Source organism: Nansenia antarctica (genome assembly GCF_963989245.1).
Source record: "Nansenia antarctica genome assembly, chromosome: 6".
NCBI classification, from domain to species: Eukaryota; Metazoa; Chordata; class Actinopteri; order Argentiniformes; family Microstomatidae; genus Nansenia; species Nansenia antarctica.
The window spans coordinates 7,513,398-7,538,922 of record NC_137676.1 but is presented as its reverse complement, the minus strand read 5'-3'; the positions used below and the strand labels follow the sequence as shown (position 1 = coordinate 7,538,922).

General features: G+C 44.6%; 2 protein-coding genes across 2 annotated transcripts; both read right to left on the bottom strand.

Moving 5' to 3' along the window:
- Positions 1–745: 745 nt before the first annotated feature.
- On the bottom strand, positions 746–3,742 carry lmod3 (leiomodin 3 (fetal); the record flags this gene model as incomplete). The annotated part of the gene is made up of 3 exons (XM_080533556.1): positions 746–793; positions 1,007–2,725; positions 3,308–3,742. The coding sequence occupies 3 exons, from the start codon at positions 3,740–3,742 to the stop codon at positions 746–748; spliced, it is 2,202 nt and encodes a 733-aa protein (XP_080389682.1).
- Positions 3,743–6,339: 2,597 nt separating this feature from the next.
- On the bottom strand, positions 6,340–23,047 carry frmd4bb (FERM domain containing 4Bb; the record flags this gene model as incomplete). Its single annotated transcript, XM_080535217.1, has 23 exons — positions 6,340–6,890; positions 7,752–7,880; positions 9,020–9,158; positions 9,648–10,438; positions 11,249–11,413; positions 11,837–11,942; positions 12,545–12,607; positions 12,976–13,204; positions 14,478–14,594; positions 14,932–15,065; positions 15,444–15,588; positions 15,926–16,064; positions 16,348–16,424; positions 18,656–18,742; positions 18,876–18,933; positions 19,650–19,715; positions 20,284–20,367; positions 21,514–21,536; positions 21,644–21,700; positions 22,219–22,303; positions 22,485–22,577; positions 22,783–22,877; positions 22,982–23,047. The coding sequence occupies 22 exons, from the start codon at positions 23,045–23,047 to the stop codon at positions 7,778–7,780; spliced, it is 2,922 nt and encodes a 973-aa protein (XP_080391343.1). The 3' UTR covers positions 6,340–6,890; positions 7,752–7,777.
- Positions 23,048–25,525: the final 2,478 nt, after the last annotated feature.

The following is a 25,525-nucleotide window of genomic DNA, read 5'->3' as shown; positions in this document are numbered from 1 at the left end:
AATCCAGCAACAACCACTGGTAATCTATGAAAAATTGTCAGTTAACAGTGTTGACAGATGCTATCGGAAAAACCCTGGTGTCGGGTGCAGATGCCGCCTCTTGATTTCCACTAATGACCTGTACAGGCCTGCATGCCAGGGCGACAGCAGCTCAGAGAGGAAGTCTATGATGCTATGATGCCATAGTCCGTTTTTTGTATGTGTTTTTTTCATTGTTGAGAAGTACTAATGTAACCAACCACAGAACTGGAAGCAAAGCGCTGCATTCCGCCCTAACGATAAACCTTTGTTTTATTACAACATAGATTACTTTAACACACTTTACAAAGTAAAATACATGAGTAGAATACAATACATGACTTAACTTTACTGTACAAAGTAATCGACTTCCATACAAACACATCCAACCATTATTTTCGTTCTGTTTGTCCCCTGCATTTCCTCAGAAATTCTTCACAGACACTATTTTCTACTATACACAGTATGTAGAGAAGCGTTTTTTCTATCTCTGGACTTTCAAAATACTTATAATAGACTTCCAAATATCATTCCAGTTTCTCCAATACAAGAGCACACAGGGTTTTCTCCCTGAGTAGCAGTACTGAGGCAGCTATACTTGCAGTGCACTGTTTTTTCCCTTCCTTCCTACTTAGCTTACATGGGTGCAAACACACAGACTTATGTAACAAGTGGTTAAACACTTCATGTTGAACAAACACAGCTGAGCGAGGCGTGGAGTGATTCCTCAGAAGAGACTGGTTTCACTTGATTCCAGTTCTTTGGGGAGAGGCACCTAAGGATCAAGATCATAGACATAAATCAACGACTGTGAGAAAGCTTTTAGCAATCAAGATATACAGTATACGGTATCAAGTTATAGTTAGTGTGCTACCCCTGTGCTAATTTGAGAATCATTAGCTCTACTTTGGCTCAGTTGGGACCAGATGGGACCTTCTGGATAAAAGCATCATCTAAATGGCATATATATATATAGAGTATTACTCACAGATTTGAGATAGGCCACGTTGCTGGTTCTGATCTGACTCAGGAGGTCGTCGCGGGGCGTGGCGTCCACCAAGGCCGGCTGCCGCGTCCGAGGGACAGGCTTCAAAGTCTTAATCATATCCTTCAGGTTGGCTCGGTCGTCCACCATCAGCGCTCTCCTCACCCCCGATCTGTCGTCCCACGTGCCCGTGTCCCTGGCGCTGGGGGCCTTCCTGAGATGGAAATTGTCCCTCCCTGGTCTCGCGTCCTCCCTGGGGTCCGCATCGAAGAGAGGGTCACGCCGTTTGGGGACCCTCTTCAGCTGGACGCCCTTGAGCCCGTTTGCAGCGTTGGCACTGGGTTGGGGCTGCTGCTTCACGGTGTGTTTGAGCTGCTTGCTGGCCTGCGGAGGAGTGTTGTTAGACTTTGGTGGGGAGGCCTCCCTAGAAGACGACAGCTGCTGCTCCTCCTCCTCCTCCTGCTCTTCCTCCTGCTCCTGCAGCTGTTGCTGCTTCTCCTGTTGCTGCAGCTGCAGCTGCTGCAGGACCTCGATAGGAGGTACGTAGCCTAGCATCTCCAGCAGGCCCGGGGGCAGGTTCAGAGCACTCTCGTACAGCTGCAGCATCTCCTTCTGGTCCTTCGCCTGCTGCTGCTTCTGTTGCTGCTTCTGTTCCTCGTGCCTCACCTGTCTCTGTTGGTCCAGGTTCCTGGTCAGCAGGTTGGTCACCACCATCCTGGGGCCCGCCTGCTCGAAGTGGTAGCCCATCTTCAGGAGGGTGTTGTTGGCCTTGAGCAGGCGGGACACCTCCATCTCGGCGTGGTGGCCCAGCATGTGCCTCTGGTTGTGGAACCGGAGCTCGGTGAGGGTCTCGTTGAACTGGAGGCAGCGGATGATGGCGATGATGCCTTTCCCCGTGATGAAGTTGGACTCGATGTTCAGGGTGGTGATGCTGCGGTTCTCCCTCAGCATGGTGGCCAGGGTGAAAGCGATGTTTTCGTCGGCGCCGGTGTTGGCTATGCTGAAGGTCTTCACGTGTTTGTTCTTTTTCAAGGCGTTGACGTACTCCACCAGCATCTCCTTGGGAATGTTTTCTATGTTGTTGAGGTTGACGTCCGTGATAGCAGGGTTGTTTTTGCGGATCTTGTCCAGTGTGGAGTCCAGGTTTGTTTCGTTTCCCGACGGCCTCGATGTCATCTTAATGCCACCGAGGGCTAGCTTGGGAATATTCAATTTACCTATTTTCCTCTCCTCTTTCGGAAAGATTGGCATCTCCATCTCCTCTGTGTCAGCAGAGTCAATGTTGTTACTGTTTACATCCTCGGAAATGTCTGTTTTGCTCACTTTAAGCTCTGAGGTCTCTTTCTCCCCCTTTGGCTCTGGAGGGGGCTGTGGAGCACTGTTGACATTGTTTGCACTCTGTGTATCACAATCTGCTGATTCTTTAAGACGTTCATTTGTTGTATTTTGCTTTTTTTCAATGTTTATAGGTAGTTTGACCGTGTCTTTTACTTCTACCTTGTTCTCCTCTTTCTTCTTCTCAATTTCCGGTTCCATCGCATTATCCTCCTCCTCTTCTTCCTCCACCACCACAATTTCTTCTATTATTTCCTCTATCACTTCTCCTTCAGCTCCATCTGCGACCTCCTCCTCAATAACTTCCTCCACCACCTCATACACATAGTCCACCTCTTCTGCCTTCTCCTCTTTTTCTTTCTTTTCTATCATCTCTTCCATTTTTTTCTGATGAAGAAAATAATAACATGAATTTAGGTTTTTAGAATGGAAACACCATACAATCAGTTTTGTTTCTTTATATTGCCGTAAACAGGTAAACATTTTCTGATCGTTAACTACTACACTCGCGATGTCAATAGTCGAAAGGATTGACAAGGGAAAATATTCTAGTGAAAATATCCTCCAATTGGCCAAATTTCTACACAAGACTGGGATATTGTTTTAGAAATGATTATGCTTCTTTTCATGAGTATATTGACTTACAGTACTGTACTGTTATTGCATTATTGTTACGTAAATTGCCCCTTGGTAAATGGACTGCACTTATATAGCACCTTTATCCAAAGCGCTTTACAACGGCCTCTCATTCACCCATTCACACACACATTCACACACCAATGGCGGCAAGCTACCATGCAAGGCGCCAGCCCGCTCACTGGGAGCAATTTGGGGTTCAGTGTCTTGCCCAAGGACACTTCGACATGTGGCCAGCCGGGGCTCGAACCGCCGGTCTGCCAACCTTGCGGTCATTAGACGGCAGCTCTACCTCCTGCGCCACAGCCGCCCCTTGAAGACTTCTGTTCTCACCTTACTGGGCAGAAGAGTGACCGGCACCCTCTCCTCCTCCGTCATGCGGTTGGCCTCTTTCTCCCAGTACAGGTAATCCGTCAGGGATCTGTGGTCGAACGACCCGGTGGGAGTCTTCTCTGTCTGGTCCTTCTGTCTCTGTCCCACCGGCAACTCCACATCTGGGGCAATATCGTCCATCTCGCTCTGGAGCTGTTTAAGCTCCTCGGCAGACAGGCCGGCCAATATTTCATCTTCGTCGATGTCCTCCTCGTCCTCGCTGGGAGTTTCGTCCCTCTGGTTCCTCTGTCTCTGTCCCACCGGCAGCTCCTCATCTGGGGCGATGTCGTCCATCTCGCTCTGGAGCTGTTTCAGCTCCTCGGCAGACAGGCTGGCCAATAACTCATCTTCATCTATGTCCTCTGTACAGGGGCCCCGATCACGGCGATTGGACATGTCCGCCTCGTACAACAGTAGTTGTTTCTTGATCAATCAAAAGTAATGTTAAGTGTCGACCCACAGTGAACACACACAGAGCTGTTACAGAGTAGACACTGCGACTGGCTCTGACCCTGGTTGGTAAGTGTCCCTCTCAGGCCTTACACAGAGACTAAAATTAACCCCCTAGGACAGCATGGAAGATATTTCTGGTGCAAGTCGGTGGAAGGGGGGGGGGGGGGGTCGTGCATTCTAACATACTCTTTTTTTAGGCAGCTTAAGTCAGCTGGGCACAAGTCTTCATGATCTCTCAGCATGGTAGTTGACTGTGGGTAAAGGAAGAGCAGGAGGTGGACAGGAACAGGTGGTGTGTTTTATACAGGCTCCTGTGTCGACTGCACACAGTGCTCGACCCAATCAGTTGGGTTCCCTGGAAAATGTAATTATATCTCCCTGAAGTGATTCACAACAACGAACAGCTGGGATGAAGCGAGATAGAGGAATCTGCTGTTCAGCAACTCCCTACACTCGATAGAAATGTATTTATAGCAGTATAACATATTGTAGAGTGTTCGAGCATGCCACTGGAATAGTTTGTGTGTGTACTGTACTGAATTACTAGAAAAGGATGTTCCGGAAGAAACTTTGTGGGCTTGCAAAGTCTTATTTTGGTACTTGATAAAGATATGATGGAAAGGCGGATAGACAGACAGACAGACAGACAGACAGATAGAGATAGATAGATAGATAGATAGATAGATAGATAGATAGATAGATAGATAGATAGATAGAGAGATAGATAGAGAGATAGATAGAGAGATAGATAGATAGATAGATATGCTCACAGACAGATAGATGAGAGATTGTTTTCGGATATATACAATGCTGCCTACAATGCCTACAATGAGGGGTGTCTGGCATGAACTGCCCGCTTCAGGTCCTGTCACAGCATTTCAATTGGATTTAGGTCAGAATTTGACTTGACAATCCAAAACACAAATCTTCTTTATCCTGAGCCATTCTTTGGTAAATTTATTTGAATGCTTTGGGTCGCTGTATGTTGAAAGACCCATTTTCAGCCCTGCTTTAGCTCCTTGACTGATGGCTTGAAGTTCTGTTCTTGTGGCTTTTGGGGATATTTTGGAAGGGTGTCCACTTCTAGGCTGAGTTGCTGTCATGTTAAATGCTCTCCATTTGTAAATTATTTGTTTATCACTATTTATCAGAGTCCCACCCAAACTCTTTCCTAAAGATCCCTCCTTCAACTGGTTCATTTGGTACCCAATTATGTACCCACCGGATTCTACTTGACTTAACCAACTTGGGGTTCACTTATTTTTGCACCTGCACTCATTTCTTTATAATTTAGTTTTTCTACTACACGCATGATTCCCTCTAAACCAACATATGGAATTGGTAAATATAAACCTATATGTTATGTCAAATAAAAAAGACTGGTTCTGATTAAATAAAGATTTCATGGTAAAAACTAAATTAAAAAATCAACAATTGCACAAGGGGTACTTTCAAGCAGCACTGTAGATAGAGAGGATAGAGAGATGAGAGAGGGGAAGTATAGATAAATAGAGAAATGACATTAGGAGGTAGTCCAGCATCTCCAGCAGGCCTAGGGTCTCTGCACGTTGTTATGTTGGATTGGTGTGAATTGGTGTGAATAGCTTTTGAAGGTTTTAGGTGGAGTAACATGGGAAAAAAATCAGAACAATAGTTGGACTTAACAAGCCCACTATATACTGTATATAGTATTTGTGTACACACCTACAGTAATCCTCGCCCACACCCAGGGAGAGGCAGAGGTGATTTGGAATCACATTCATGTAATGAGGTAAGCCCTGCCTGGAAATGTAAACCCACGTGTATTATTAAGTATTATTACTTACTTTACTTATTTAACTTTATTCTATTATTGTTGATTTTGTACCTTGCTGCAATACCACACATGTTGAAGAACCTAGGCCTAAGAATTCTACTGTTGTTGTGTACCTGTACATTGGATGTATTAAAAGCAATTCAGATTCAGATTCAGATTCTGAAGTGTCGCTCTAAGAAGTTGAGGATGTCCTCTTGGCCTAATGATAGACACCTGGGTCTTCCATGCGAGAGGCCCAGGTTCAAACCCCTCAAGTAATTCACAACAGTACAAGCTTGTATGTGTCTCACACTGGTTTTTATTGACGTCCCAATACCAAATGGGAGATATTTTACTCAGAGTAGGAGAAGACAAAGTCTAACATTACATGGACACTGTACAAATGACACTATACAAACAAAAGGAACCTTATGGTGAGTGTAATCCTAGTTCAAAGTCATTATCTTTGTTGTCATACAAAAAAGCTAAAATCATGTTTATCAAAAGTTGATATCGTCAACATGCCATTTACTACACTTTGAAACACACACTCACAAAAAAAATCAAAAACAATATAGACAGAGTACATTCAGATTCATACTTGATAGGGGAGAGAGCATCGGTCCAGGGGATGCACAGACGAGAGCATCGGTCCAGGGGATGCACAGACGGTGGAAAAGGATGGTTGACTTATTTTGTTGTTATTTCACGTATGAATATTATAATCCTTTTAATGCAAGGCTGCTTGTATAATACTAACTACTCAGTTCGATTGTGTGTCTATGGAACAACGCCTTGGAGTTATTCTGCATGACAGAGAGATTCATTTATAAATCCTTATTCCCACACATTAATCATGGGTGTTCTGATTATCTAAAAGCCAATGAATGAGCACATATTTTGAAGAAAAAAAATAAATAGGGTTCTGGTCACAATACAGTGAGTTACACTTTTTTCATATCATAGAAATTCCAGTGATGAACGCTCTTTGTTTACCTTCACAATATTCACAGCAGGATCAAATTCTAATAAAGCTGGTTTTCCTAATCAGCATAACCTTGCATTTTGTGCCATTTCCTCACATCCATTATCTTCCTGAATAATCTCCATCCAATCCAAGGCACATGAGAGAGTCATTCAAGAGTGGCATCACACACGTTCAGAGGTCAGTTGCCTTGACGACTGTGCGTAACACACAATGCTAGCTTAGCCATCCGCTATAGCTAGCCATGTGCTTCCAGTGTTCAGTGTGGATCTCTTCAGAGGAGGCCCATGTAGCTCCCATCCAGGTGGTATCTGTCATTGAGATCACATAGATACGTATGAGTCACCACCAATATCAAAGTGTCACATAGCACATAACATGCTGTATTAAAGCCCTTACTGCAACTTATGGACATCATCTACACTACAGGCATGAAAATGAACTGGTTCATATGAAAAAAAAACATGGAAAAAGGTTTACATTAGAAAGAGGATATTAAACAAAAGTAAACTATCTATGTACTGTCAAGCATGCAATGCAAACATCCATGGAATGAGAAATGTTGAATTCATATCGGATCACAACTTAATCAGATGCAAGCGAGTAGGTCAATTCAACAGCAGTTCAAGTGTGGTTCATAGGCTACAGCTCTCCAGGATGTGGCTTGTAAGATGGGAACCCAGGCACAGGGGAAGACAGGAAGTGTCAACGTATAGTTTCCTGCTAAAGGATGTAGCCTACTGTAATGACCTCAACATATGTCAGGTTGTTTTCATATACAGTGAATACTAGGGTTGCAATGTTGGGCCCAAAGACTACACCATGTCTCTAATTTCACTAGTGTGACCTATTCGTTAGGAACTATTCATTAGGAAGTGTGGTCCTCTGTGGCTCAGTTTGTAGCGCATAATGCTAACAATGCAACAGTGGGTTTGATTCCCACTGGGACCATAATACCGAACACTGAAATATATGCCCTAGCCTACTCACTGCAATATAAGTCGCTTTGGATAAAAGCGTCAGCTAAATGGCGTCCGTCCATTACATTAAATGAATAGGTATCAATAGCATATTTGGTAAAAATGGCAAATAATGAGATGAAGATGGATTCTCACAACACAGACGATGACCACTACGATGCAGGACAGCCTACTGCTGTGTTGTGGTCTCACCCTTGTGTGTTTTGAATGGTTGTCTATTAGTCTTCGTCAGTACAGCTGGCCTCAGCGCCAGGCATCTCTACTGACTCTGATTTGTTTGGCATCGTGTCGGACCGCGACACTTTGCACTCTGGAGAAAATCTATGGTGATGAGGATTTAATAGCGAATGAGATGGACGGAAGAAGGAGAGAAAGAAGGGAAGAGAAAGAAAGAAAGAGAGAATGTAAAGAGAGAGACAGAAGGAATGAACACAAGAAAGAAAGGGTGAGTGAAAAGATCACCATAGAGTTAGATAGATAGAGAGATGGATAGATAGAGAGATGGATAGATGGATAGATAGATAGATAGATAGATAGATAGATAGATAGATAGATAGATAGATAGATAAATAGATAGATAGATAGATAGATGGATAGATGGATAGATGGATAGATGGATAGATAGATAGATAGATAGATACTTTATTGATCCCCAAGGGGAAATTCAGGCATTACAGCAGCTCTGACCACAAAACAACAAAATAAAGTGACAATTAGTTAATTAACACACCCGCACTCATAGAGTAGATTAGAGTAGAGTAGTCATTAGGGGCTGAGCACAGTGCATAATTACTGGGGTTTAGTTTCAGATTGGACAGGGCTGATTGGACAGATTGGACAGGGCTGACATCCACAAGAGAACCTGCCCTTCAGCATACGGAGGACAAAACAGCAACACTAAAACATCTAACATCATCTCAATAAAGTATCTATCTGTCTGTCTCTCTGTCTGTCTGTCTGTCTGTCTGTCTGTCTGTCTGTCTGTCTGTCTGTCTGTCTGTCTGTCTGTCTGTCTGTCTATCTATCTATCTGTCTTTGTATTGAATGGGGAAGGGTGTCCAAACTTTTGACTGGTACTGTAGAACCTTTGACTGGTACTGTATCTTTCTATGGCACTGTCTATCTATCTATCTGTCTATCTATCTATCTATCTATCTATCTATCTATCTATCTATCTATCTATCTATCTATCTATCTATCTATCTATCTATCTATCTATCTATCTATCTATCTATCTATCTATCTATCTATCTATCTATCTATCTATCTATCTGTCTGTCTATCTATCTATCTATTTATCTGTCTTTCTATCTTTCTATCTATCTTTCTATCTATGTAGTTAACATTTCATCTAGACATTCTACATGTCATCAACTTAACAGAACTCTGGGGATGCACATTCTAGAACCCTAGTGAATGTTCTAGAACCCATGTAGCTGTGGTGGGTGACTGGTGCTCACCTGTTGGGACTGTGTGTGGGACTGCGGCTGTAGGGGGCGCCTCCTGGGTGAGGGTGCTGTGGTGTGTCTGGCAGGTCATAGTCTGTCAGACCCACCGCCAGCTGGCTACGCCAGTTTCCCGTACTGGCTGCTGAGGAAACTGCACAGAGAGACAAAGTGGTACAACAGTGTAGTAACGCTGTAATTATTGCAATGAGTGAGCTAGTAGAGGGAGATAAGGAATGGTAAAAAAGAAAATGCCCAAAAACTTGTTACAAAACAATGACTAAGTTAGTAACACATTGTTAACAAAAATATGTAATTACAGAATTACTACAAAGTGTTAACAACAATACAACACCATTACATGTTACTGACACTGACTGTTATCTTGACCCCTACTGACACCAAACAGTCACACTGCACTAATCTTGTCACATTGGACTATTCTTATAAACACTTTTTCATCTCTATTATTATTATTATTCACTTTAAAAAAAGGTTTTTGTCTGTTTTTGTCCTCGCACTTTGTTTATTGTTATGCACCAGCAGACCAAAGTCAATTCCTTGTATGTGAAAACCTACTTGGCGATAGATCATAATCTTTCTGATTTGGATTCTACTGGAGGAGATTGTAACGCGGCCCTACCTGAGGAGTAGGAGGTGGTCCTACTGGAGTGGCTGAAGGGAGTTGGCATGGTCTGGTAGCCCAGGCTGTGCTGGGAGCCGCCGCTGTCGTAGTCCAACCCGGCCAGCCCGGTCCTCCCCCCCGTCTCCCTCTGCCCCGCCCCGCTCCGGTGGTACCAGCCCCTCAGGTGCTCCGCCACCAGGGCCTTCTGCATGTTCTTGGCCAGGGGCTCGTTCCTGGGGCCCTGCTGCTGCTGCCTGTTCCGGGGCAGCCTCATGGTGGCGTACGGGTTCTGAGCCAGACTGTCCGCCCGGTCGCTGCTGTAGGTCCGGTACCGCTCGTGTCCGTTGTACGTGTGCACCTGGTAGGAGGGGTTGACGTTGTAGTGGCCCTCCATCTCGTTCTCGTACACGTAGGCGCCGTTGGCGGTGTACGGCTCCATGTCGGGGCAGGGGTACCCGGCCACGTAGTACGCGGTGGGGGCGTAGTGGTTCTGGACCAGGTTGGGCATGCTCCCCGTGTTGCCGTAGACCTCCACCCGCCTGTGGAGCTGGTGGTGGTTGTTGCGCGTCCGAGAGTCTATGGTGCAGTAGTGGGGGTTGATTACTCCTCCGCCCACGCTGCTGCCGCAGTAGTCCAGGCTGGACTGGCTGGTGTAGGAGGAGCAGTCCTCCAGGGCCTCGGTGCTGTTGCTGCGGCGGGCCGGGGACAGGGTGAAGACGGGCTTCTCCGGGTGGGACTCTTTCATCAGGCCCGACTGGGACTCCAGACTCCCACTGCGATGCCTGAAGGACTCGGAGTTCCCGTCCGACCTGCAGACGGGGATAATAGATTTACTGTTTATATACTATATGTTACGGTAGATGTGGGAACACTAGGGTTAGGGTTAGGTGCTACGTCGACTTGGTACATGCTGGCATGTCTAACCCTAACCCTAATCCTAACCCTAACCCTACCCCTACCCCTAACCCTAACCCTAACCGTCGCACCCTAGCACCTAACCCTAACCCTAGTTTTCCCACATGTACCGTATTCCCACATGTACCGTAACATATATATATCATACTCTAGAATGGCATACTGTTATCCACAGTACAGCATGTACTGTGCTGAATACACATCTGAGTCTACTGCAGGGGAGGCTGGTGGAGGTAGAAATCAGAGGACAGGCTCATCACATAATGCATGGGATGGATGAGGAATGGTATGGTATCAAACACATGTTTGATACCATTCCTCATTCCGTCCCATGCATTACAATGAGCCCGTCCTCCGATTTCTACCTGCACCAGCCTCTCCAGGTCTACTAGTATGGTATGATATAAGGCTTAATATTCATAAGTTGACAGTTGTGGTGAGAGTAAGAGTTGGGGTGAGAGGGGTAAATTGAATTCCAGTCATGAGTAATGAGTCATATTATATTCTTTTTCAACAAGTTAATATAGGTCTCTGGGGTCCCCAAAACATGTCATTTAAGTTTTTTTCCTGAAAATACCACTTTGATTTTAATCGTAAGTCATTCCTAGCATGTCTCTACAACCCTCTGTTTCACCCTCTGTTTCAGGAGTAGGAGTGTGTGTGTGTGTGTGTGTGTGTGTGTGTGGGGGGGGGGGGTTCCTCACCTGAGCTGGCTGCTGCTGTAAGCGTTGCGGGTCATGACGGGTGTAGGGGGCATGCTACGGGGGTCACGGGGGGGTCGGGGTAGGGTCTTATAGGGGCTGGTGTGAGCCGAGGAGACCTCTCGGGGATGGTAGTACTGTGAAGACTCCTGACCATCATAAGCTAATCTGCAGGTGCATTATGGGATAAAGATAATGTGGTGAGGTGTATGAAGATACAGATGATGCTGAATGTATCTTTGGATTAAAGGTGAGGGAAAGGATGGTGGCTGCAAGCATCTTACACACTTCAGAAGCAAAATGTAATTGTTTCTGTATTCAGATAAAGAATATGACAAGAAACATTTTGACCTGAGCCACAGCTATTATTACGATGAAGTAATAATAATAATAATAATAGATTTAATTTAAAAGCGCCTTTCTCAGACCTCAAGGACACTGTACAAAAAGCAGAAAACAAAAATACAAAAAGATAAAATCAAGTCAAGATCGAAAATGATGGAAGAGCTCAGGCAACTATAGGGAATAGTGTTACTCAGGGGGACCCATGCCGTGCTGTGGTAGGGATGTATAGGTGCTGTTACACCCCACCTGCTGAGGTTCTTGTGGTGGTGGTGGTCCGGAGCCAGGGAGCGGGGTGGGCTGAGCTGCGGGGAACACTGGACCGAACGCGACCGTGGCCTCTGGACTCCCTCATCTGGACAAAGAGACAAACCCCACGGTCAACGTACTGACTGACAGATACAGTAATAATAATAATAATAACTTTTATTTGTATAGCGCTTTTCCTGCAAACGTTGCAGCTCAAAGTGCTCCAATCATTATATAATCATCATTTAATTATTTAGTCATTTAACAATATTTTAAAAAGATTAGTTTTTAGTCATGACTTTACATATTTGCTGAGGTTGCATCCCTAATGTAAACAGTATGTTACGTAGCCACAACTGATGTCATGCCTGGCGTCATACAATCACACAGCCTGTATATACTGAGGAAGAGACAACGAGAGAACCTCAGGTTGGTATTCAAATTGTTATTCATAACCTTGTCATGTTTAAAAAAAAAAAAATTCTAGGGCATTTCGACTTCATTGGGATAGAGACAGTCAGAGATTGACAGGAATGATAAGTGAGAGAGAGGTGTGGGGGGGGTGACATGCAGGATATAATATATCGATGGACGGAATCAAACCAGGGACCTTGCGATGATATGGCAGGCAGCGTAGTGTGTTACGACACTTGTGTGTCGCCACCTTGTAGTGTTTTATGATTGTGCCCATTCTGCCCGACAACTCACCGTCCTCCAGTGGCAGGCTGTCTGACAGGCTGCTACACTCTGAACGGTCTCTGACAAGATCGTCTGGGGACGGAAGGACAGACACATAGTAAATCATAAGAGTGATAACATTTACATTTACATCTTAGGCATTTAGCAGACGCCTTCATCCAAAGTGACTTACAACAAATGCATTTGTCTAAGTAAGTGAATCACCTATCCGTCTATCAGTCATCGTAAGAAAAATTAATCTATCCCAGCACCAGGGGCCATCGGCTGTCACAATGCTAGAACATTCTAAAAGCCTGAAGTGAAAATTGCACTGGATTTACACTTTAAGTGAAATTTGCACTGGATGCAATACATTAACACTGACTCATTGCTGCATACATAGATTTTTTTTCACAAGTGAATTATATAACGTATAATGTGTGTCTCTTTAACAGCAGTACCTGCGATAATCACAGAGGCTCTTTGGGTGGGCTTCTTGCCCTTTTGGATTCTGTACTGGTTCATCTCGTCCTCTATCTGCTGTAGTTTCTGCATGGCGTCCAGACAGTTCCTCCTTCTCTTCTTCTTCACTGTCTTCCCCAGCTCTGACTCCGAGGCCAGCTTCTTAGCTGCTTCCACGATCTTCCGCTGCAGAGCAAACCTGCTCTCCAGGTTCCTCAGATACGGGTCCTACGGATCAGAACATAAGGGTCATTCCTCCAGTCCGGCGCCTTTAACTCATTTAGTGCCGAGGGTGAATCAAGTCACCCAAATTGTCAACAGTCTAGAGTGCCAGGGGTGACTTTATTCACAAAAAAGCATGAATGATGATGCTTAATGTTGTAGCTAATTACAAGTATTGTTGCTAGGGATATACCACATCAAATACTTGGCACTCTAGGTGGTGAGTGTTCCAGAATTCTTTGTCAGTTTGTGAGTTAAGGGGGTGTAAAGTGACATAAAAAACGTAATACTTGATAGTATTCCTGATTTTAACTTAATTTGACATTCTGTCATAAAGAGCACTTATCCCAGTTCAGGGATATTTTACAGAGAAATATATATTATTACAGTAACACTTCAATTTCCACAGCTAACTACTTCTGTTATATGCCAATAAGTTAAAATGGCCAAATTATTATGAAAGAATTAAGAAAATGGATCATACAGTAACTTAATAACAGCAGCTTGAGTAGCTTGAACCTTTGCAACACATTAATTCTATCCAGTGTTAATTTTGGCAGGCTTTTTAGTCACTTAGTCTTTGGTGTTTAGATGAAGATGCACACCAGTTCTAGTCACACCAAGTCACCTACATCTTTCTTAGTTCCAGTCCAGTTCCAGTTGATGAAAACTGAAAACATTCGAGTGCAGTCTCAGTCCACAAAAACTCCAAAACATGTTAGCCGAGTTGTACTCGCTGACTACGGCTTGACTAAAATGTTTTGGGGGTTTTGTGGACTGAAACTGCACTGGAATGTTTTCAGTTTTCATCACACTGTACATAAACTCAAAGTAGGCTCATGCAGGATCATGCAGCCAGAAAAACAATATACCGGTATATAAAGTATATGCAAATATATTTCCTAAAACATAAACTGCTGCAGTTTACTTGCATATACTGTACATGCATTTTTATACAAAACAGGACAGGACATGATCTTAGCTGCGTCATAGTGTGCCAATTCGAAATAATTAAACATTTCATTGTCTCAGTACTTGTACTCTGTGCAATGACAACAAAGTTGAATCTAATCTAATCTAAATCTAAAAAAATCACATTCCATTATCGAAAAGCAACCATTCTATGTACACTCAAAGTAGTCGCTGCTTGCCATGGGTGGGGACATCTTGACATGAATAGACATAGTCAATAAAACTGACAGTCAAGGGGTAAGTCCTGACCACTGTAACGTGACCAGAGAAAGAAAATGAGGCCAGGAAACGACTTTTAAATACCGACCTCGTTGTAAGGGAAGAGGTCGTCCAGTTTGAACGCCGTGCCAACCCGTCGTCGTATCTGAGGTGGCCTCTCGCCAGCAGACAGGGGATACTCCTTTGGCAGTTTGCCCGTGAGCTCCTGAGAAGGCAGAAGCAAAGCATCATGGGACACTTATCTTTACTGCAAACAACCTGTGTAAACCCCTCTTAACAACAGGAGGACAGACCCTGGAGGGCCGCCCGATTTTCCACACAGCATTTCACTCAAGCTGTCTCGGTTTGCTCAAACTGAAAGACATTTTCATGGCAGTTTGATTGTTCCTCTGACTGCTACCCGACAGTTCTGAGAAACAGCTTTGCTTATCTGTTTCTGCCTCACAGCTCTGTGTACTAGTATCAAGCACCATGGGTGGTAAAAAAAAACAGTCTTGAGGCAAGCAGAGAGACACAAAGTGATTTGCGAAGGGGGTCCTCACCGCTTCCCTCAAGCAGATCTTCTTCAGCTCCTTCGTTTTCAGGGTCAGGACATCTTGGATCTCCTGTTCCTTCTTTTTCAGCTCGGATATCTTCTCTTTTTTCTGTTCTTCGTTCGCCTCAGAGTCTGCAGACCCTGTAGTGGTGGTGACATATTAACATATTCATTTTAACCATTTAGCAGACACTTTTTATCCAAAGTAACTTACAATTAGAGATTACAGCGACAGTCTCCCTGGAGTCCTTTAGGGCCTAGTGGTGGTGTTCCCAGGTGGGATTAGAACTCATGACCTTCTGATCACCACTCCAACTCACTATCCACTACTAGGCCACCACTACCCAACGTATACAATAAGACTGTATGTCCGTACTGTGCGTTTGTGTTGGTTCCACTTTAGGTGTTACAATCTTCACAAAAAATAATGGTGAAACTATGATGTTTCCTCTCCTTTTCCTGGCATAGATCTTCAAAACAGAACAAGAGCTCATTTGAGGCAGCACAGTCTTGACCCACCTGTTGACACCAGACTGCCATTGCTGGCCATGATGAAGTTGTTCTTCAGCCCCGTGTCCCCCAGTCTGGTGACCTTTGACCCCCCGGCATGCTCTGTTAGGTCAATGGCAATGTCAGCCAAACCTCTCGCTTCTGCTATTTTACCCTGTTGGGAGGGAGAGAGGAGTTGAGCACTACAGATTTGATCATATTCATGCAGTACAGTAGACTAATTACAATGTAGTTAATTAGTCTTAATTACTCAATGTAGAGTCCTCTGCGGCTCAGTTGGTAGAGCATGGCGCTAACAACCCTTAGGTTGTGGATTTGATTGCCACTGGAACCATACATACTCAAAAATGTATGCGCTCAGTGCAATGTAAGCCGTGTTGGATAAAAGCCATAAGCCTGATAAATGGCATATGCCAGTACATGCATGTGTAGGCAAGGATTGGATGACATGACGGGACATGCTGCTACAGGACATGCTGCATTTCACTCACTTTGCTTTGCTTCCTATCCAAGTAGAACTGGTGCTGACTAATAGCCATTACCCAGATGGTTTTGATGAGGGAGTGGCTAGCGTACCATGTGTGGATGACCAGACCCGTCTGACCGAAGGTGCGCTTGGTCACCGCCCTCCTGCAGGCACACACACACAAAACCATGAATCTTAGGATAGATCATGTATTTGTTCAGCACATACTGGACGTAAATTAAATACAGTTGAAATACATCAAATATTTATAGTTAGGATCAGAGGAGGCTGGTGGAGGTAGAAATCTGAGGATGGGCTCATTGTAATGCATAAAAAACGGATGAGCCCATCCTGAGATTTCTGGTTAGGAAGCATATCTCATGTGTGACTCAGTGTAGTTAGGTGTAGTTGCTAGGGCGACATCATCAAATCACTGCTTGTCCTCACCTGTGTGGGTCGTTAACCTCGACAGCAAACTTCTTCTCCCGAAAGTACAGGTTCTCCAGCTGTTTCCACTGGTACAGCTATGATGGTAAACACAGACAGAGCACCACATCTTAGACGTATGGTCCCCAAAGCGTGCACAATGCCCTCATACAAGAAAGCTTTCAAATCATACACTTCCGTTAACAATCATCATTATTCACAATATAAAATTACTTAGGTATGACATTGACGTCATCATAGTCATTAGTTGGAGGATCGTTACCTAGCCAACCTGCCATATCACAGTGTCAAGAATACAGACGGCAACTTGAACTGTAATTTCTTTAGACATGGGCTGGGTACTGTATATAATCATGTCTACAATAGCACAATGCAGGTGCGAGTTCAAAGAAAATTGCTACTCTATACCACGCAGAAACAGTTCAGACAGATCATGATGTGTAACACTTTCCGTGTCTTCAAGGCATTGCTCCACAGCCTCACCAGGTGCTGCTGACTGACTACAAGCTGATATCAAGAAACCCACCATGGTCAGTGACTCATCATCCGCATGTCTGGAGTCTCAAATATACACCAGCAGTTGACTGAGTTACACAGACAGGAAAGACACTAGTTGAAATTGATACAGATGACTTTTTTCTTGCTATGACTGATGACTCGATGGATAGATGATTCACTTACTTAATCAAATGTATTTGTTGCAAGACGCTTTGGATAAAGGCGTCTGCTAAATGCCCCAAAAATGTAATGTAAAAATGTATGACATTAATCCGTCCACAGTGCTGTAAAGAACCTGTGACAATGAATTCAACATATGAAGTCATTTCTATTTCCTCATCACAATTACAGCATCGTTATCTAACAATAACCATTTCAAAAACACACTTTCTCAATGTTAATCCACTTAATACGTTGTGGTCGACATGGTGGCTGCAGATTCATAGTCTTACCAGCAGAGGTCCAGAGTGAACAAGCCTGGTCCCTTTAGTGTTGCTGCTGCTGCTGCTGCTGCTGCTGCCACAGTATATCGTAACGTATAATCCCCACTGGACAGCTCCACTTAACACAACCGTGACCTTTGGCTACAGACTGTTTTCTCCCCTCTGCTGTCAAGAGTGTCTCCTAAGGTATTCACTAACGGGTAACGCCCAGACCCTCCCCCCCCTCCGCTCCCCTCCCCTCCCTCTCTATGACATCACAGACACACCAAGAGTGTCCTCCCTTCACGCACACACACACACACACACACCTCTGAACAACCCTGGCTTATTATTCATGAGGGTGGAATGTTTCAGTGCGAATGTGTCAGATAGAAATACTGACATCCTGTAGAACAGGCATTTGTCTTTGTCAGGTGGAATAAGCAATGTTGTCAGCTCTGTACTTGGGTATTTCTATCTAGCATGCAACATGCTGGACTTTTCACCCCTCTCTCTCTCCCTGTTCAGACTCATGATACAGAGGACGGCCGTAAACATGTGTTCGACACCGTTCCTCATTCCGTTCCGCGCGTTAACACGACCCCGTTCGTTCTCTGACCTCCGTTCTACCTCCGTCAGCCTCGACTGGCGCACAGACCACACACAACACGGGCTGTACTGTATGTCCTGTCAACTCCAGCACGCTGCTGTAACAACAACAACAACAACATCTAGAGTGTCGACTAAAGAGTGGAAGAGCAGGTTACCCACTTTATACACGTCACTCTCAAATCGATCGATACTTCTAAACATGCCTAGACCTGTGCCTCACCCCATGTCTAAGTCTTCTCCAAGTAGACACCCTCAGGACGTTTTGTTATGACCCGACCGTGAGTGATCAATCAGGCTATCAGCCTTTCGAACACACGCAAAACTATCAGGAGTTTTGACGGTTTACCAAATCAAAATAGCTTGATAACAGACTCTGGTTAGAGAGTCCTTTACGAGGACGTTCCAGCCGTACTGGAGGCCCAACCCCTTGTCAGGGGGAGGATAGGTTATTGTCAGTGCGTGTGATACTGTAGGTCCAATGAGTCATCGCTGTGCGTGCTGCAGGAATCCTTATCCTTGCCCTGTCATTTTCTCCATACACACACCCCAAACAGGCTGCCACAGACACTTGAGCTGACAGACAATATAAGGCAGGCATCCTATCTGTATGTTGTCCAATTATGCCTGTTTGTACGTCGATATGCTTTGTTCACGTCCGCGCAAGATGAGCACGTTGACAGGACATAAGCCGACAAGGAGACAATATTGTCGATGGAGAAGAAAGGCCTGTCACATTAACACATCAATCACAGGGCTACAGGGATACTACCGTTTACCTTCCGTGGTTTCAGTTTGTCCTGTAAATCATATTGGCCGATTCCTTTGTAGCTGATTCCAAGCCACCATGGCATCCCTTGCTTGTCCTGTGAAGAAAAAAGCACAGTTTAATGTCTGAACTGTTTATGTACAATATACAGTATATACTGTTTACATACAAGGAAGAAAATACACCATTTATGAATTATTGGTTGTGCCATTAATGCAATACATTCTTACCTTCACTTCGTAATAATGAACACCATATGTGGGTAGTGATTCCACTAACGTTAAATACCTGAAATTATAGAGTTTCTCATTAGTACAAATGTCCTATTTTATCATATGAATGTGGTTTATCATAGAGCCAGTAGATACAGTATATATAGGTATTCCAGAAAGGACAGTGAGAGTGTGAACTGTTAAGGATGGCCACGGTGAATCACAATGATTCACTGGCCAGCCAGTAACTGGAGTGTGGTTATTGATTTTTGGCAGACCTTGGCTGGGAGAAGAGAGAGAGAGAGAGAAGAAAAAATGTGTGTAAGAGAAAGAGAGTGAGAGAGAGAGAGAGAGAGAGAGAGAGAGAGAGGGAGAGGCAGTGAGAGAGAGAGAGGTGAGAGAGAAAGATAGACAGTGTAAGTGAACAAGAGAGAGAAAGAGAGAGAGAGAGAGAGAGAGAGAGGGAGAGTCAGTGAGAGAGAGAGGTGAGAGAGAAAGATAGACAGTGTAAGTGAATGAGAGAGAGAGAGAGAGAGAGAAAGAGAGAGAGAGAGAGAGAGAGAGAGAGAGAGAGAGAGAGAGAGAGAGAGAGAGAGAGAGAGAGAGAAAGAGAGAGAGAGAAAGAGAGAGAGAGAGAGAGAGAGAGAGAGAGAGATAGAGAAAGAGAGAGAGAGAGAAAGAGAGAAGCGTGAGAGAAAGATTCATGAAGTCGGGGCCAAATTACATCTCTTATCAGCTGACTTGTGGTAAACAAGGCTCTGCGAGAGCGATTATTGTTTTTCCAATACTCACTGCACAATGGCTTGCCCTCGGGAGACTCCTTTCAGCTGCTTGTAGTGTTCTATCACTCTGTCTTCACTGGAATGAGATTAAGATGACACCTTCAACTCTGCAGATATGAGATTTCACACCCCCCAACACTGTACTGTACTGTATCTCTCACAAAGAAATTATTCGTCTTTTTAATGTGAGTGAGTGCAGGGAGTACAGTATACCATTTCTCATTCCGTTCCATGTCGTGACGTTAGAATTATAAGGTTCCATCTCCATTTTTGTTAAAATTGAGGTTTTTTACATAATCTGATCCATTAGGTGTTTATTAATGCCTGTGTGGTGTTATTTTTAAAATGTTGACATTTTTTAGTTAGTAATTAATCAAATACAAAGGTTCCATCTCACAAAACATAATGGAATGTAAAAACTTTGACGCTCAATATCTCTGAACTACCCTAAACGGAGATAGAACCTTATAATTCTAAACTCACGATGTATTATAATGAGCTCATTCTCCGATGTCTACCTTTCAGCCCCCCCCTGTGTTGTAACACTTCTTAAGAAACACTTCTTAGTCGGGCGGACGTCCCTACTGAGAAACTCTGAACGTGTTCAAAGCACTTTGAACACACGGTATCTAATGTGAGATTACCAGTATGCCAGCGACGGGTGTTCCTTCAGCACTTTGGTGGGGAGAGTCGGAAGCTTCTTCAGGTCCGTTCTGGTGTTTTCATCACTGGAAATAATCATAGAAACATGACATTCATTCCCGTTGTTTATTCCTTATTATTGCTTTCTGTTAGCTTTCTCTTATTAGCTTTTTATAGTTCACTTTTTTTCTCCCCGGCCGCAAGCTTTGTAAAAGCTTTAAAGCAGAGCACTGGGGTCTTTTTTTAAGTCTAGCAAACCGTCGAGTCAGTGTACTTCAGTGTACTGCTATGGATGTGCTGTGTCACCACTGCTTAGCCTAGCCTACAGTGCTTATTCCACACGACAGAGCTAAACCGAGCCAAGCCGAGCTGAGCTGTACTGGGCTGGCCTGGTGACCATGGTTACGTATCCACATGAGTTGTACTGGGCTGGTCTGGTGACCATGGTTACGTATCCACTTCAGTTGCACTGGGCTGGCCTGGTTAGACATTCCCCACAGTTGCTGCGTAAAAAAAGCGCTGTAAAGGACAATGTGATGAAGTGAAATATCCGACTCAGCATTAACAGTGTGTTACGGGTCGGCCCTCTGGCGTGAAAGGCAGGCAGGCAACACAGGTGCAGCAGAGCTCCAGGTGCATAGCCACGGGGAGGGTCTACCCTCTTCATAATGAACCCACTGAGATGAGCTAAGCTGCATTCCCTGGCTTGTCTAACCCTCTCGTGATGGCTGTTCATGTGGAATGAAGCAGGTGGCCAACGTGGACAAAGCTCCATAGTCCTCCACCTGGATGGTGGTGGTTGGGTAGCCTGTCAAGGAGAAGAGGTGCCCATTGTCCACTGTCGTTGGCCCGGTTTGTTGACCGTCTGTTTGTTAAAAAACCTGAATAAAAATATGTTATAAGAAAAAAATCGATTCGAAAATAAGAAAGAAGAATGTGTCGTTGTTACACTGTGTTGGGGGGGTAGAGCTACGCTGTAAGATTCCAGGTCTGCAGTGGCCTTGGTGTTGTCAGTGGGATGACATTCATTAGAAGAGGAGTGCGAGGTTTCAGCACACGGTGGCGAGCCTCACAGGGAACAGCAGCCTCATAGGCCCTCTCTCTCTCTGCTTGTTGTTCAGATATTAAGTCTACAGAGAGAGCTACAGCTACAGTACATTATTAAAAGGCCTTTTCTCTTGTTTTGTGTTTGATACCGGTCCGGTTCTTGTTACTGTATGAACTGTCCTTACCTTGTGTAATCACCCTTTGCTTCCTGTATAGACAGAATAGATAAAACAAGTCATGAGAAAATTCGGAGTTTTAAGTAGGACATTCATCAACAGAACAAATAACCAAAAAAAAACAAGAAAGTAAACTAACCTGCAAAGCATTCGCTGCTAGTTTGAAGACATTTTCACTTTCCACCTCGATACCCCCCTGGTAGAAATAAAGCAGAAGAAGTAGTACATAAGGTTTACAAGGAGGCATTAACACATGTGCGTAGTGTGCATGTATCTTTAGAAGGTGAGGCAACATGCGTGTTTGATACCATTCCTGATTCCGTTCCATGCATTACAATGAGCCCGTCCTCCGATTTCTGCCTCCACCTGCCTCCTCTGATCTGTAGTTACTCTACGTCCCTAACACGACCAATCAATAACCAATAAAGGAGTCTCGCTAACTAAACAGTCCTGGCAGATCGATCTAACCGTTGCTGACTGTGTGGTTCCACCCCAGCTGAGACAAGACAACGCCAGACAGACACTGTCTGACTGTCTGAGGGCATGTGTGGTGGAGATTAATGAGCCGGTGAGTCAGAGCTTCTCGACCCTCTTAAAATGCAAAAAGGTCAACAATAATATGATGATTCATATCGTTCCCAACAGTATGCAGAAATGCGGAATATAGAACGAGACCATGTAGAAAAGTAAGGGGGAAAAAAACAAGGATCTTACATTGTAGATGGCCGATTTGGCATTCAGAAAGAACAACTCCACTGTGGTGTTCTCTTTCAGGAGAGTGATGTTCTCGATGTAAAACCTGTCATTAAAGGCAAGAGCATGCACAAATACATTACAATGTTATTAGCACCATCTCACAGCCTTAGTGTAATAATCAATAAGACATTTCTTCATAAAAACGAGCCCTTCGGTTATCAAACCAATACAGGAGTGCTCCCTAGTGGAAGATATGCGCTATAAATAAAGAGATGGAGCAATACCTGACCAGGAAGTTGAGGGAAAAGGGCCCGGTCTTCTTGGAGAAGTCGTGCTCCAGAACTCTCCGCTCCATCTGCAGCCATTTACACTGACCACTGCAAGAGCCAAGTGATGCAAGCGTCAGACAGACAAACTCCTCTAAACACATAAACACATACAGTACAGTACACACACACACACACACACACACACACACACACACACACACACACACACACACACACACACACACACACACACACACACACACACTTTGTACCCACCCATACGGTACACAAACAACAAAACCTTTCTACTTACCTGTCGTCAACAAATGTGAGTCCAAAGTATTCCTTTTCTTTGAGGTTGAAATGGGAGGACACCAAATCTAGGAGTTCACGGGACAACAGCTTGGGCTGTGGAATATATATGGTAATTTAAATGGTAAATGTTTTGGTATTGTCATAATAACAATCTAGTAGTCACAAAAATGAAACTTGTTTAAGATATCATACTGTACCTGGACCAGCAGCTCAAGCTTCCTGTCGTCAAGGAGATGCACCTGGCAGAGTCTCCCCTCCGTCATCTACAGACAAGGACAGACACTTACATTTGTACATTCACATTTTGGACATTCAGCAGACGCCTTTGTCCAAAGCAACTTACAACAAATACAACGAATACATTACATACATTATACATTCTTTTGACTATGTAAGTGAATCATCTATCCACCAGCCATAGCAGGAAAAAGTAATTATGCTCAGGCGAGGGGGCCATCGGCAATCGTCGTGCTAGAAGAAGGAAGATTTATTCATTTCGTATTTTTTATTTCTTCTTATTATTATTTGTGTTTTTTTATATTATGACACAGGGGAAACAGTACAGGGGGGTAGTAGATGTCTCAGGAGTGACATCTGACAGTGACAGTTAAGATGCAGCCTGAAGAGATGTGGGTCTTCAGTTTCTGGCGGAAGATGGGGAGTGATTCTGCAGTTCTGACAGCAGTAGGAAGCTCGTTCCACCGGCGGGGAGCCAGTATAGTCAAGAGACGTGACACTTCAGGTCAAATCAAGTTCACTACATTTCAGCTACTGTAACTGCAATGGCATTGAGCTTTCTGGGAATAAACAAGCCCATTCATACAGTACGTAGTATGCATAAAATGACATTAGTCAGCACATTTCAGCTCCGTAGTAACCGTGTCTCTGTCAAGGCAACTGCTGGACAAAGAGCAGACAGTGACATCAGACTTCAAATGCGGGGGGCTCTAGTTTCACATAGTAATGCACGATCAATAGACCCATGTTAAGCAATGTACAGACACACGCACGCACGCACACACACACGCACACGCACGCACACGCACGCACACACACACACACACACACACACACACACACACACACACAAGCCTGAGCATAATCCTGGTGTAGAAATAATCGGTAAGTCTGGCTAATTACAATAACTCTATTGTCTAAAGGATTTAGCACTATGGTAACACTAATGGGATTTGGGGCTCTGAAATGGGTTGAAGTTGACTCTGTACAGACCACAATATTTCACCTCTGTATATATCCTGTATATTTTCTTTACAACACCAACACTATCAATGCTTTTACTCCTTTTGTTCCTACATGCATAAAACAAACCACATGGTTCTCAAACCCAACTCTCAAGTCTCTAGGGAACCGGTTTCACACACAGGGATTAAGCCAAATCCTAGACTAAAAAGCATCTTCAGTGGAGATGTTTACATCGAAAGTGTGACTTAGTCCAGGACTAGGCTTAAGCCTTGTCTGTGAAACAAGAATACTAACAATACAAAAGACAGGAATACAATATCTCCACCTTGCCCTTCCTACAGACACTTCCTCATGACAGAATTGGGTTGGCTGTGCAATCCTACTACTGACAGACTGTACCGAGGGGAATGCTCGTTCAATCTAACGGCCCATATCATTGACAGAATCGGGTTGACCGCGTTAACTCCTACTGCTGATGTAGAGTGAAGGTAGAAGGTAGACCTGGTAGACCCTCAGCCAGCGCTCTCAAATAGAAAACTAAACAATTTCATTGCATAATCAGCATATATGTAGTCACTGTGGACATGGGTATTAGCCTACCTGATAGACCCCCCCTGGTAGGACACAGGCCCGAATGCATCCTTGACTTGACTTCATCATCATCATCATCATCATCTGAAGCGTGTACTTCCTCCTAAGCACACCACACGGCCACGTCCGCCACAAACCCGAGCGCCTGTGACCAACAGCTCGTTCGTGCTGCGACGCCGCCGCCACGCCACAGTAAGACCCCCGGGGGGGCCTCAGCTCTCCCTCCGCCTGGTACCCTGGTCTGGCCCGCCGGTTTGCGTAACGTCAGAAACTAACTAACCCTTTTGTGGCCGGGGCCCTGGGTCCTGGGTCAGATTCTAGACTACAGGCGGTTTCTTTCAGCGCATTGTTACTGTTTGCTAAGCCTCAAGGCGCATTGGGTCAGTCAGGAGGCTTGAGTATTGTAGTACAGTAGCCTAGCGAGGTGATTCATATTCATGCCGAATGACTTGCCGCTGCTCTGGGGACGTGAGGCATGAGGAGACTCCACAAATATGCCTCTTCCAGAAGTCCCCCCTGAGGCTGTGTCTGTCTAGGCCCTTCCGTGATGACAGAGACACCCAGTAGGAGAGACCTCTGTCTGCTTGATCTGCTGTGTCTGGGCTCTTCCTTCATCTAGCATTGTGTCTGCCGAGGGGCACCTGGTTCTAGCATATATACTTCTTCTTATGGTGACGGATGGATATGATGATTCACTTACTTTAGATGTACTTGTCGTAAGAGCAGGCGCACACACACACACACACACACACACACATGCACGTACAGGTGCACACGCACACACACACACAAACACATTACATCCCGGGGCTGCACAGCCAGACACATCCAGTATACGTTCAACAGATTGGTCCGCTCACTGAAGGAGCACACTCACTCACTCACTCACTCTCACAAATCTTCTGTAGGTAGGTGGTGTTAATTAATTACCACTTTACCAATTAAGG